Genomic DNA, 12880 nt, shown 5'->3' on the forward strand with positions numbered 1-12880 from the left:
ATTAATTCTGAAAACCACCATATATTAATGTTCTCAGCCTCAACTTCCACTACAAGATCGGCCTATACTGACTCAAGTGCAGGCCTACTGGCTAATGTAGACTTGGACATCGTTGAAGCCATATTTGAGCGTGGAAGATACGCGACTACTTTCCCTCAAATATTCAGGCCATATACAGAAGTGCTCAAAGAAAGGTGCGCTGGACCGCATAAAAGCACCAGCTCATATTTCCCGCTCATGCAGTGGAATATCTCCCACGAGTGATTCAACTTATTATAACTTTCTCCTCAAAATTGGCGTTATCAAAGCTCCAACCTGGGGAGATAAGTGGGATTTGTGGAAAACAGCCCATACAAACGGTACATTCCAGCCCTCTTTTGCTTCTGACGATGAGACAAGATCTACTTCCCACAAGTCTTTTGCATCTTCTCAGCTCCCCGAAGTACGGCGACGTGTTCCCTTTCTGGCTTCAGCCTCTTCTGATCTGGATGAAGGCTATACAGGAGAAGAAGAAAGTGATGTTGATATAAGGCCCAGTCCACATAAAGAGCTACCAAGGAACGGAATTCCAGAGAAAACTGTTGATGATTCAGTGTCTGGTCTAACAGATATGACAGGAGAAGATTTAATCTCTTTTGACCCACCAATACGAACATCAACACCTATCTATGCCCAGCATTATCATAGATCCCCTGCTTATATAACCTCCGAAACCTCTCATTCTTTTGGTCAGTCTGACGATACTATCATTTCGTTAGAAAAACCTCACTCTACCACTCCTCGGACGCAAGCTGCTATTGCTCCAAGACATAAGCCGCAGACCCTGTCTTGGATTGACAAGATTGATGACTTTCCCTTTGAAGCAAGAAGAGCGTTGGAAGAGAAGGCAGACGTATTTTATAGATATGGTCTATTATGGAGATGCTGGAACATGTGGTTCAAGACTAGCGAATGGTATCGCGTGAGTTTGTGCCTCTGTGTCGTACAATTCATGATTTTGATGAATTGTAGATTACTTATAAGAACATTATAGTGGCGAGAAACAATTTGCTCTTTCGTCAGATTCTAGAAATATGGCGTAGTACCACACAGCATCTTCTAGCTTTGTCTATCAAGGCCAAAGAACACCACGAACGATATCTCAAAATCTTCGTGTATAGGACATGGCTTCTGCACCTTAAAAATAGAGATCTCACGAGGATAGAAGCGCAATGGCAGTATGAGAAAGACCGACAAAGGACACAAATGTCATTTGTCGAGTGGAAGGCAAAGTGGGAGAAGCGAAGATTGATAAGATGGAAAAAAGATATGGAAACAAAAGAAATAAAATTGGCTGAAAAGAGGCGGAAAGCTTCCTTACAGGTCATGTTCACTGTTAGTATTGTGATCGAAGGTGCTTGATATTACTCTGTAAATGACTGAATTTTGAACTTTAGCGATGGCGCGTTGAAGCACGCGCTAGAGTATTACTCGATTCCAGAAACCTCAACCTACTTTCTTGTATGTTTCGAAATTGGAATACTCTTTGTAGTCAGCGCCGACATCTCAAATCGCTTTTGATTAGTTCTGAACTTCAGATGAAGAAGAAACTATTCGATATCTGGAAGAAACGGGCTGTGTTGGTGCCTTTATCAAAAGATGTCATGGTTATGGTCAATAGACGGCAGATGCAAAAAATATGGGACGTTTGGTGTTTAAAAGCTCACCACAATCGCGAAGCATCAAGTCTCAGACGTCGCAAAATGCTGTTATCGATAATGAATAGGTGGAAGGTAGAGCATCGTAGGAAACTTGTGAGTCTTTCAAATTTTTGGTAATTTTTTTTTGCAAGTATCAGCGCACTGATAGTCTTCAGTCAATGGATCGAAAAGCCGCGGCGTTCGACAAAGTTAGATTGCTACAGAATTCCTTAAAAATTTGGAGGGTAACATCGCGAGAAATTCTTTTCAAACAGATCAAAGAGAAGAGATTATTAAGTATAAGCTGGAGAGAATGGAAGAGTGGCATGAAGAGGGTAGAACGGCTCAAGAGTATGGTCTGATCTGATACTCACTGCGTACCACGCTAACATAAGTCTAGTCTTGGCTGAACAACTGAGTCAAACTCGACGAATGCGTATTCTTCAATCTATGCTGACTCGCTGGCGTTCCTACCTCTCCTCTATACATACTTTGTTCGTTCAATCATCACTTGTATACCGGCATAACCTACTCGCTCGATGCTTTACTAAATGGCGGTCTTCCTGTCATACAGTAATGGCAAACAAGAGTCGAGCAGAAAGGGCACATGACTTCTTTAGTCTCAGAATCACCTTTCGAGTTTGGAGGGGTGAGCGGGCTAAGAGGCGAGCTGAAAGGTGGGCTGTTGAGAAAGATAGAAAGAGAATGTGGAATGCATTCAGGAGTAAGCTTAAAGCTATGGAACTTAGAATTCGTCGTGATGGCTAATCTGTCTAGAATGGAGAGTCCTGACCAGCAAATACACTGACCTCGTTAAAAGAGAGATTGTATTTCACAAGTATTATGACAAGCAAACTAAGCAGCGGGTCTTGACTCAATGGACCAACAGGGTGATTGAAGTTAAGGATCGAGAGCTACGCGTTGTCAGACAAAGGGACAATAAGTTGATGCGGTATATGTTTTCTACCAACATCTAATTAAGGCTTATACCGTTTATAGTTATGCCCTCAAAAACTGGCAATCCAGGATAAATGACATTAAAGCATTAAGAAAAAAGTCTGATGATTTATATGAGATATACGAGAACGGTAAATCTTTTGTTCCCTGCCTCGGTTCGTCTATTGATTTGCTTGCAGAGAATATGCGTCGAGTTTTTAGCTTTTGGCGTAGCCGTACTCGGCGTGCTAAACGCCTTCGTATCGCTATTGAGCGTTCCCTTGTGGAGCGCGAAAACCGCTTGTTAAGATACGTGTGGAACAAATGGTATGAGAAGCGAAGAGAAAAGGAACTGGAAGCTATCGTACATCTTTTCGGATTATTCAATTCCGCAAGAAACTGATCTGCCTTTGTAGGAGAGAGAAGTAGAGTTTTTGCATGAAAACGTAATCCTATTCGCAGTTATGGACAAGTGGAAAGCCTCTACTGAGGTGAGCCCTTTTTGCTAGTAACCCTTGCTAGTGAACAAAGCTCAAAAATCTTCAAGATGCTACCTGGTATTACCGCCGATGGCATTCGCCTGAAATCTCATGTCTGGACAACATGGCGAATGGCGCTAGCTCAGCGAAAGAAAGCAAAGCGTTTGAAGAAGGAAAGAGACAGTAAAATACTTGGTAAGTCTCTGTTATACAAGAGTGAAATGTAAAGCTCAAGTACGTGTGTGGGATAGCTGAAATCTTTGGGCTTTGGAGAGATGCTGCCAATCATAAATGTTTAGCCAATGCTCGGAGAGTACGAGGCCGTGCTCGACCGTCCGCCGCAAATCAATTTATCAACCCTAATCGCTCACCGCCGTATATTCTATCCCGCGCTAATCGTCCTCATAAGCACTCAAAATCCTCTGTGGTGGACTCACTTAATGGGAGCACCACATTGGGACCGACCCCATCTGATCACCATGAAACGGCCGAGTCGGTACACAGCGAGCCTGTATATTCACGGCTGAGAGAGGAGTTAGGCAGCAAAAGGAGAGGAGGGAGTGAAGAACCTCATACACAACCTCAAACAGACGAGAGGCGAGAGTGGCAAAACGAAAAGAAACTGGTCGACGTGAATGCTGGTATTGAAAGACCAAGCAGCGGATCTGAGATATTGAGAGCCCTAAGAGGAGTAATGCCCGGGAGATGAAACCAACATTCTGCTGTGCTGTGCCACGATGAGTTTGACTCCATGCAATTTATTGAATCTTAAGGGCAAAGCAAACGTCATTGTGAAATAGGCAAGTGTATGGATATTGATGTATTTGTCAAAGGCTTTATAACTATATATGCCTAATGCTGATAAAAACAAAATAAACAGCGTAATTCAGAGGAAGAATGTGAGGCTCATAATCATAGCGGTACTTCAAAGTCACTGGATTGAAACCAGTCGCTGTTAATTTATTATGATTGTAATCAGATTTTCCAAGACCTGCATTACCTTTTTGTCCGAAAACGTATAATAGAATAGTAACACGGCTAATCCACAAATATCACTATTTCTTTTCTTTCTTAGATGCTTTCAGAGCATCGCTGAATGGCAGGGAATGTCGCTCACTATCAGTTTGACACTATATATTATAACCCATGCTTGTAATTTGTATAGATTTCTGTATACAAAGGTAAGATTCGTCTGGTCAAATAGCTCCACTAGCGATTAAAAAGAACGGCCTTCGTGCCTAGAAATCTAATGCGTCATTTATAAATGTCTAGATTTCTTTAGTTTCACTTCTTTCTTCATTCTTTCTTCATTCTTTCTTCATTCTTTCTTCATTCTTTCTTCATTCTTTCTTTTTCTTGTTTCTTGCTTTTCTCCTCTTCTTGAGAGGTAAAACGTACCATCTCAAAAAATGCCTTCTCCGCCACCACTGCCCCCGAGAAGACATCCTCCGTCACCTGTTACAGCTTCAGATATCACCTCGTCAATTTCTTCAGCTGTCGCAACTGAACAGATACCACCACCCCTCCCGCCAAGAACAGGCCTTCAACGCGACCATGCCCCTCCTCCCATACTTGTCAGTCAGGCGAGGACAGATACCACATCTCAGCCAAGGCAGAGAAATGCTGAAGAGTCCCATGTCAATGTGGCCGTCGCTTTCGCAGCGCCGCAACACGAAAGAGAACAGTCTCTAAATGAGAGCCACGATGATAACGAGGCTTTAGAGCGGCAGAGAAGTGCTACAGTTGGATCAACAGTTGTAGAGCCAAACTCGTGTATGGAAAATATATTAATAAATGACGAGCATGTGTCTGCAGCAGAGGCGACGTGGGAATCTGGAGAAAATAATGAGGAAGCTGCAACGGCGCCGCCTCGCAAATGTAGCTCGCTTCAATATCTAGAGGCGGCTCCTCTGACTAACACCCAGTGGATCTTCTATACCACAGGGCTTGTCCTTTTGGCATATTGTGGGGTACCCCTGATATGCCTAATCTTGATCGCGCTTGGTGGCTACTATCTTTTTGTCAGGGCGGAGCAAAAGAATCACAGTGTTCCTTACAATGAAGGCCTCAAAGAACAACAGGAAAGAACTCAAGATACTGTGGATGGACTAGAGGCCGTTGGTTGGGTGTGAGTGAACCCTCCATTCAAGGAACCCGAGCTGATAAAATGCAGAAATCATGCGCTGTATGCTCTTTTTCCTTTAATATCTACAGATGTTTTGACTCCCTTTTTGGACTTATTGGAAGACGCATTGGCAGAAGAAGTTCCATCAATCATTGTAAGCGAACTCATCATGTCGATAGGTCAATTTGACTAGCTTCCGTAGACAAGTGTCCGCCTCACTTCTCCTTCCCTGGGTGCTCAACCACTTGTTCTTACTTCACTCAAGCCGATGTCGGACGAGCAATGGTTTGATTCTCTCTCTACACAGAACGAAAAACCAAACGGGCATCGCAAACGTGGATCCTCACCTGAGCCTCCAATATCATGTACATTTCCTCTTACTCCTAAAACTGAAGACAGCTCTCAGTCATCCCTTTATGGTCGAAAAAGTCATCGTAACCAGTCTAGTAGCTCTTTACCACTTCCGAACGACACTGATGACCTGAAACAACCCAAATCAACGTTTAGATCAGTCAACAATGGAGACGATATCGCAGCAGACGCTTCTTCTCGTCGAAAGAGAGACCGTATTCTCCATAGCATTACTCATCGAGTGCCCCAGCATACCAATAGCGAATATCTGAGTACACCAGCCGAAGTTGGTGTCAACGCATCTAAGCTTCCCACGTCATCAATGGAGGGAAGTGGCGCTGATAACAATGCCAATGAAGATGAAGAGGAGGACGAAGGGCGATATGTCAACTATCAAGTAGGATTTGAGTACAAAAGAGGAAAGGACGCTATGAGAAAAGGCAAAGGGCTACACTGTCTGGTAAGACATTCTACATTCTCCTTGTCTTCGTGGCTGAATTTACACCAGGCCTACTTTGGTATAGGCCTTAAAGGGTTAGGTCGTGTTGAAGTTCCAGTGTACATCGACATTTTGTACATCAAGGGTACAATCAACCTCAGGCTACTTCTGTCACCCACTACACCATTCATAAAAACTGGAACTTTCTCGTTGCCGAGTATACCTGCATATGATATCTCTGCAAACCCACTGGCAAGAGGGAGCTTCAATGCTATGAATATACCGCTCATGAAGCCCTACGGTACGTTCAAGTGTGCAGATCAAGATGATTGACCATATGAAACAGTTAATACATCCATTAGAAGTGTTCTCTCTGCATTCCTTTGCCCTCGTTCCTACACCCTTGAAATCGATCGTCTCCTTCTTGGCTCGCCTTCTTCTATCCGAACCGAAACTATTGGTGTCCTCCATATTATTTTACATTCTGCCAATGACCTTCCCAAAGCCGACGCAATGGGTAGCTGTGATCCATATCTTGAGCTAGGTTACAAAAAGATGCCAAAACCTGTTTTTAGTACAAGGACAATTGGAAGAACAAGAAACCCCGTTTGGGAAGAAGAATGTTTTGGTTCGTATAGCTAGTGACTTTTATGTTGAGCAAGGTTGACACTGTGTAGTGATGGTTAGAGCAGACACTGTAGAATTAGGGGACTTTTTTCGTATACGAGCCAATGATGCCGATAGGTTCTCAGCGGATGATACCCTCGGTGCTGTATTCGTCGATCTCGCCTCACTCATCTCCAGTTCTTCAAATGAATTGCAGCATCGCTCTGACCCTTTTGTTGCCGACCAACCAGGTATGAAAGCATCCGGCATTCTAAATTGGTCGGTGAGATTCTGTCCGTTGTGGCAAATGTCCCGGGAAGAATCAGATGCAAAACTAGGAGATAGCAAAAAGCTTCGACTCAAAGCAGAACCTCCTGGGGCACCTGACCCATATTGGTTGACGCTCATGAAATCTTTCCTCCCAAAAGAGGAAGACTGGCATAAAGAGAGGACCAAAAGACGAGAGGAGGCGAAAGCTTGGCTAGAAGGGAAGAAGGACAGGGAGTTACTTGAAGCTCAAGAACCGGCCAACAATGACAGACCTAGTGGTGTTTTACACGTAAGTAATGATAAGCAAAGGTAATCACGGTTTACAAATTGTACAGTTTCATATTCACCAATGCCTTGATCTTGAATCAGAATCCACGTCAGGCACGTACAGCTCTCGACCTCATCAAGATAGTGGAGGACCTCCAGCCTTGGCGCATTTGACTGACCGCACAGCCATGGAGAATCCTGATCCTCCTTCAGCCTATTGTGAAGTGCACTTGAACGACAAGATGGTCTACAAGACGAGGACGAAGGAAGTTACGCCTTCACCTTATTTTAATGCTGTGAGTGAAAGATTTGTGAGGGACTGGCGAAAGGGAAAGATGATCTTCGTAATCAGAGATGACAGGGATCGGGAACACGGCAAGTCATTAATGAGCTTTATGCATCTTGGCTGACGCAATAAATAGATCCAATTCTGGGTCTAGTCAAGTTACAATTGTCTTCTCTCTTTTCATCTACATCTCACGTTACCCGGTGGTTTCCATTAACAGGCGGTCTTGGATGGGGACGTCTACGTGTTTCCCTTCTTTGGAAATCACTCGATATGTCTCTTCCACCAAACATTTCCGGGTTTGAAATAGGAACTATCCAAGTTCGAAATTTAGTTTTCACTCCACTGTATAATGAAACTGAAAAAGATCGGTTACAAGTGGCTGTGATGAGAACAGATTATGATAAACTACAGGTCCATTTGATAAAACATGACGAGAGCAATCTAGACGAAATTCAAGAGTTCGATAGCCCTATAGGTTCTCAACATTCTGTACCCTTTTCGCCTTTTCCCCTTCAATCCCTTCCAACGTCTCCTCCCTACGCTATACCATATAACCATCACCCTACTTTAGTTATAATGTACCGTCACTCGGCCTCTTTGCACATCTCTTTGTTCTCTCGTCGCTCTTTTGGAAAGAAAAAACTTGTTGGAGTTGGCACGATTCGATTAGGAGATATTCCCGATGGAGAAGCTCAACGCAGGATCGGTGTCTGGGAAGGTGCTCGAGGTGAAGATGGAAATTGGGAATTGGATTTTGAAGGAGAGGCCGACAACACTTTAGATACACAGACTGCTAATAGTCCCGCTCTGATACAAAGCTTCAACCTTGCTAGAGTTCAGTCAAACGTCTCTAAAAGGTCTTCAAGGTCGCTCACATCTCCCAACAAACGCCTCGTTGGATACCTTAACATTTCATGGATTATCGTACCAGGGATCAGCAAGGTACATCAAAAGATCGCTAAACGTGACTTGCGGTTTGCTCGTGATTATGAAGCATGGGAGACGGCAAGAGACGTTGATCAGGAGTATTTGAGCTTGAGTAACGAAATGGAATTGGGTGAAGAGGGAGACAATAGTAAAAGCGATGGCGAAGAAGAAAATGATGAAGAAGAGGAGAAGAGGGAAGAGAAAGCAGAGACGAACAGTTTGGATATAGGGAACGAGACGGGTTCAGCCAAAGACCGAGAAAGGAGTGAAAATCGAGCGCATAGTCATGCGTTGCATAAAAAGGCAAGTGACTCACTGCAAACGCTTCTAATGATGTCTGACTAATGTTGCTTTTCGCAGCATAAGGGTGTTTCTCAACTGGCTCTTGCTAGGACCGGTCGTTTTGTGAAGGACAAATTGACTGCGCAAGTCTACAAGGTGACGAACGGCGCAGAGCAAGCCTTGAGAGAGGGCTATGGACGACGCAGAGGTACAGATGCAGAAGTGGAGAAAGAGGGCTTGTCCAAGCTATGATAATGCTGGGAAGGTAATAAGCATGTGTTCTGTACAATACTGTACAACAGTTATGGGTGTTGGATCTAAACATATACACGAGAGCTTTGTGATATATGGTTGACCTTTTTGATGACATCTTAGCATTGAAGAATCCTGATACGTTCAAAGTACCCAATCAAAGATTGTCGTTAAGCCTGCTGCTACAGCCAAGATAAACACTCCTGTGAAACTCAAGATGATCATAAACAACTCTTTTGAATCAGGTGGTTGGAACGGTCCCGTATACTCCAAAGCTGTCCCATCCAGCCTTTCCAGACGTTCCAGCTCATTTGAATCTACCGGTTCGCGTTCGACGTCAACCAATCTCGGCGGATATGTCGCATGCTGTAGTAGAGGCGCAGAAGGATAATCTTCAAGAACGTCTTGTTTGTAAAGCCCAATATGAGACTTGTTCTCTGGGTCTACCAAGGCATCGACCGTATCAGGCGCCTTTATTAGGTCTTCAACACTCTGTATAGCTTCTAGTTCTATAGCTCCCGAGTTTGAGATGCTTTTCCCAAGTGGCTTCCCTTTCCAGGCATTTGACGTTGCAGAAAGAGTCTCAAATGAACAGGATGGGTCGAGTGACTGGAGAGGGACGGACGGAAGCAAGTTGGTGGATGCAAGCACAGAGGGAGAACGAGCTATAGATAGAGATGCAGAATGAGGACGTTTCTTATGGTTTTTCGAGTTCATGATGTTGAATTTATAAAAACATCAGAAAATGTAAATGTTGTTTTGACATGAAAAAAAAAGCACTCAAAGAAAATTAGTGATTGCGTCATCACTTTAACATCCTCTATAAATGCACTTTTCTTTCTACTTCTTTACTTTTAAACACCATGAATGAACCATGGGCAAACTCTTCATGGCCCACTCCAGCTAAACCAACTGTCTCTTCTCCACTGCACTCTCCAAAACAAGACAATCCGCCTGCCACAACGTTAGACAACGACCCATGGGCACCTATAAACTATGACCCTGCCATTACTTTCCCCTCCAAGCATCAAGGTTCAACTCCTGCCATAGAGAAGAAGCTAGATCTACCAGGATGGGATGATCATGTCACTTGGGATACAAAAGAACCTACAAGGACAGCATCACCAGCGATACCCTTGTCGCCAACTGGCCTTATCAAGAATGAAGCAGGGCCTGATATTTGGATGGAAGAAGCGGCAAAGCCAGATACAGCTGCAAACAAGATGCTCAGTATGAGAAACACGGAAGATATTCCGGCTTATGATAGCTCGTCTCCTTCCACGTCTAAAAAGACACCTCTCAATGTCGCTGCTTCCCCTGTCGTCCACTCACCAACTCTGAATGACCCCTCAGCCCGACCAACTCCTGCTATAACCAAGGTAGATCCATTCACCACCAGTAGCGATCCGTTGACAGATGTTTCGGGTGGTTTTGGGGACGAATTTGGTGGCTTTTCATCATTTGATATGAAGCGTCCTGCAAGTGGAGATGACCCTTGGTCAACGGGGGAAAGAAATCAAAATCAAGGGTGGAGTGATTGGGGAGAGACATCGTTACCGCAACCAAGTGCATCATTAACAGATCGAGGCCATTCTGGTTCTGAAGGACAGCAGGAGACCATAATAGAAGATAAACAGTATAATGAAGGGTGGAGCTCTTCTCCGAGGAAGGTCATCGCTTTTGAAGATTCAATGCATAACGATAAGGAAGATGATGATTGGAAAGAAGCTCAACGGAAGATTCGGATACAGGAAAAGCGTGCGGTAAGTTGATTTTGCGTCGTAGATTATCTAACCGGCGAAACAGCCTCGAGAAACAATCGAGTCTCTGAGGAAATCTTGGATGGCCTTAGCAGAATGTATTATAGAGGATGGTCCGGAGTTGGAAAAAAAGACAGGAGCTGAAGAGTTGATGTTTGAAAAGACAGTCAAGACTGTGTATGATGATGCGTGGGTGACTTCTCACCATGTGTTACTTGGCTCATTCTTCTAGCGCCGAGATTTTGCGCTCTCTGAGCGTCATACCTCCGGAAATCAACACCTATCCGCCAGTGTTATCATCACTCACCACCCATGAACGCTTCACTTATGCCCTTCACCGTCCTAACCCGGATCCAGAGTCGTCTTTTCTTGCCACTGCTTCTAGTGTATCCCGTCGGCCAAAACGTGTAGACCCTCTTACCACATCATTGAGCTTTAGTGGAGAAGGGTGGATGAGCCGATCCAAACTTGGTGAGCCCGAGTCAAAAGAGTTCACAGCGGGTGCCGAGGCAGAAGGTAAAGAAGAAAGTAAGAGCAGATGGTCATTTTGGGGTAGACGTCCTCAAAATGAACGTCAACTCACAACATCGGGAGGCGGTATACTTGAGATAAAATCAATTGCATCTACTAGCACCGGTGGTGCTGATACTCGACCTTCAACCGAGGATAAACCACCCATTGCTCCATCCCGCCCACCATCTGTGGCTGGTACACTTCCAGCATCAAGATTAAATTCGCCGGCTTCATCAACCATTTCCCCCCACATCACGGAAAACCCCCCACCTATCCCTCCGGGTCAACCTCAACCTCAAGCGCCATCTGCCGTATCTCGATTCTTTGGCCGACTGGGCCGCAAAACATCTTCTATCCAGTCTGTTCAGCGTGAAATTCAGATCGACTCGAAAGACTTGGAGCTGAGCGCATCGGATTTTTCATTTCTTGCTGAGGTGCCTTCTATGACAAAGCCATCTCCTAACCAGGGCATAGCGGATTTACTATCGCTTGAACCTGGCGCCAATGAGCCTATAGCTTCTTTAGAAAACCTGCTCAACTCCAAGACAATTCCATTGCCTAAACCTCTAGCACCACCTCCTCAAAGTTTTGCGAGGGGAATGGGGATACAAGAGAGAAAAACGAGCGGGGAGTTTGTAGGCAGGGACAACTCTCTTGTGTCACCTGAAATAGATCTTTTGGGAGAACTTGATTTCACAGGTCAAAAAACTGTTACACCACCTGTGTTTACTGGTTCTGGGTCCAGTACAAACAGAGCGACAAGGGACTCAGTAGGAAGTACATGGGGCGAATGCGAGTCCTTGGTAAGCCCGCCGTACACTGCTCACAGTTCAAGCTCAGGAGCAACATTGGGTACTAAGGCGCCTGTGGAGGCCTCTCAATCACAATTCTTGTCTACCATATTGCCCCAACCTTCCTCAAACACTACATCGCAATTGACAATGCATATGAGCTCAGATATGTCACAGTCAGAACCACTCGTCGGAACTGCTCAAAATTACTACGAAACAAGCGATTTTGAAGATTTTGGCGGTTTCAACTCATCTCAGTTAAAGACAGACATTAATTTCGACGACTTTGGTGACTTTCCAACACTCATACCCGCGCCCTCTACCTCGCCAGCGCCTCTGCCCGTAAGCACACCCTCAACATCCCATTCCTCTCTGAATTTATTCACATCTAAACCCCTTCCCAAACCTCAAAACACTCTCCCCAAACCTGTCTTGGATCACAGAGCGACACTCAACCTCCTCACGAACACAAACTCCCTCAAAGGAAAAAGATGGCCAGCACCGTCCAGTCCAATTCCGCCAACATTAGAACCACCACCCAAAGGCACAACAACAGGCGTGGGAGGTTTCCCATTCTTGACACTACCACCTGGGAGCAAAGCCAGAGACAATTTGCTGGATGACTCGTCAGACACTCCGAGTGAACCTCCCAGACCTTCCACCCAAGGACTGATACCCACTCCATCACGCTCTCTCAGCTCCACGCCAGTACAGCCGGCGACTGTGACAAAGCCTGCACCGAGTCGGACTGGCCTGTCACAGCAAGACTTGTCCTTTTTTGATGGCTTATAATACATACGTCCATGAAGGCATCCGACGAAGCGCACCGCACCTATGCATATACAATGCGTTGTGTGTGTGCGAGTGCTACTTTTTTGGCCGTCGCTGCATGTAAACCCTTGATGCCATGACTT

General features: G+C 44.9%; 4 protein-coding genes across 4 annotated transcripts; 3 read left to right on the forward strand and 1 right to left on the reverse strand.

The window, feature by feature from the left end:
- Positions 1 to 27: 27 nt before the first annotated feature.
- Positions 28 to 3803, forward strand: L203_100109 (uncharacterized protein; the record flags this gene model as incomplete). Its single annotated transcript, XM_066209576.1, has 12 exons — positions 28 to 194; positions 244 to 961; positions 1012 to 1374; positions 1437 to 1793; positions 1856 to 2030; positions 2080 to 2403; positions 2457 to 2631; positions 2679 to 2767; positions 2816 to 2979; positions 3032 to 3106; positions 3163 to 3289; positions 3346 to 3803. 12 exons carry the CDS (start codon positions 28 to 30, stop codon positions 3801 to 3803), a joined length of 3192 nt encoding a protein of 1063 aa, XP_066065673.1.
- A 700-nt stretch (positions 3804 to 4503) lies between these two features.
- On the forward strand, positions 4504 to 8902 carry L203_100110 (uncharacterized protein; the record flags this gene model as incomplete). Its single annotated transcript, XM_066209577.1, has 9 exons — positions 4504 to 5222; positions 5268 to 5373; positions 5422 to 6030; positions 6079 to 6310; positions 6356 to 6637; positions 6687 to 7174; positions 7221 to 7527; positions 7575 to 8671; positions 8729 to 8902. The coding sequence occupies 9 exons, from the start codon at positions 4504 to 4506 to the stop codon at positions 8900 to 8902; spliced, it is 4014 nt and encodes a 1337-aa protein (XP_066065674.1).
- A 144-nt stretch (positions 8903 to 9046) lies between these two features.
- L203_100111 (uncharacterized protein) lies at positions 9047 to 9619 on the reverse strand (the record flags this gene model as incomplete). The annotated part of the gene is made up of 1 exon (XM_066209578.1): positions 9047 to 9619. One exon carries the CDS (start codon positions 9617 to 9619, stop codon positions 9047 to 9049), a length of 573 nt encoding a protein of 190 aa, XP_066065675.1.
- Positions 9620 to 9765: 146 nt separating this feature from the next.
- L203_100112 (uncharacterized protein) lies at positions 9766 to 12758 on the forward strand (the record flags this gene model as incomplete). The annotated part of the gene is made up of 3 exons (XM_066209579.1): positions 9766 to 10665; positions 10709 to 10851; positions 10895 to 12758. The coding sequence occupies 3 exons, from the start codon at positions 9766 to 9768 to the stop codon at positions 12756 to 12758; spliced, it is 2907 nt and encodes a 968-aa protein (XP_066065676.1).
- Positions 12759 to 12880: the final 122 nt, after the last annotated feature.

The sequence above is a fragment of the Cryptococcus depauperatus genome, chromosome 1, assembly GCF_001720195.1.
Source record: "Cryptococcus depauperatus CBS 7841 chromosome 1, complete sequence".
Taxonomy (NCBI): domain Eukaryota; kingdom Fungi; phylum Basidiomycota; class Tremellomycetes; order Tremellales; family Cryptococcaceae; genus Cryptococcus; species Cryptococcus depauperatus.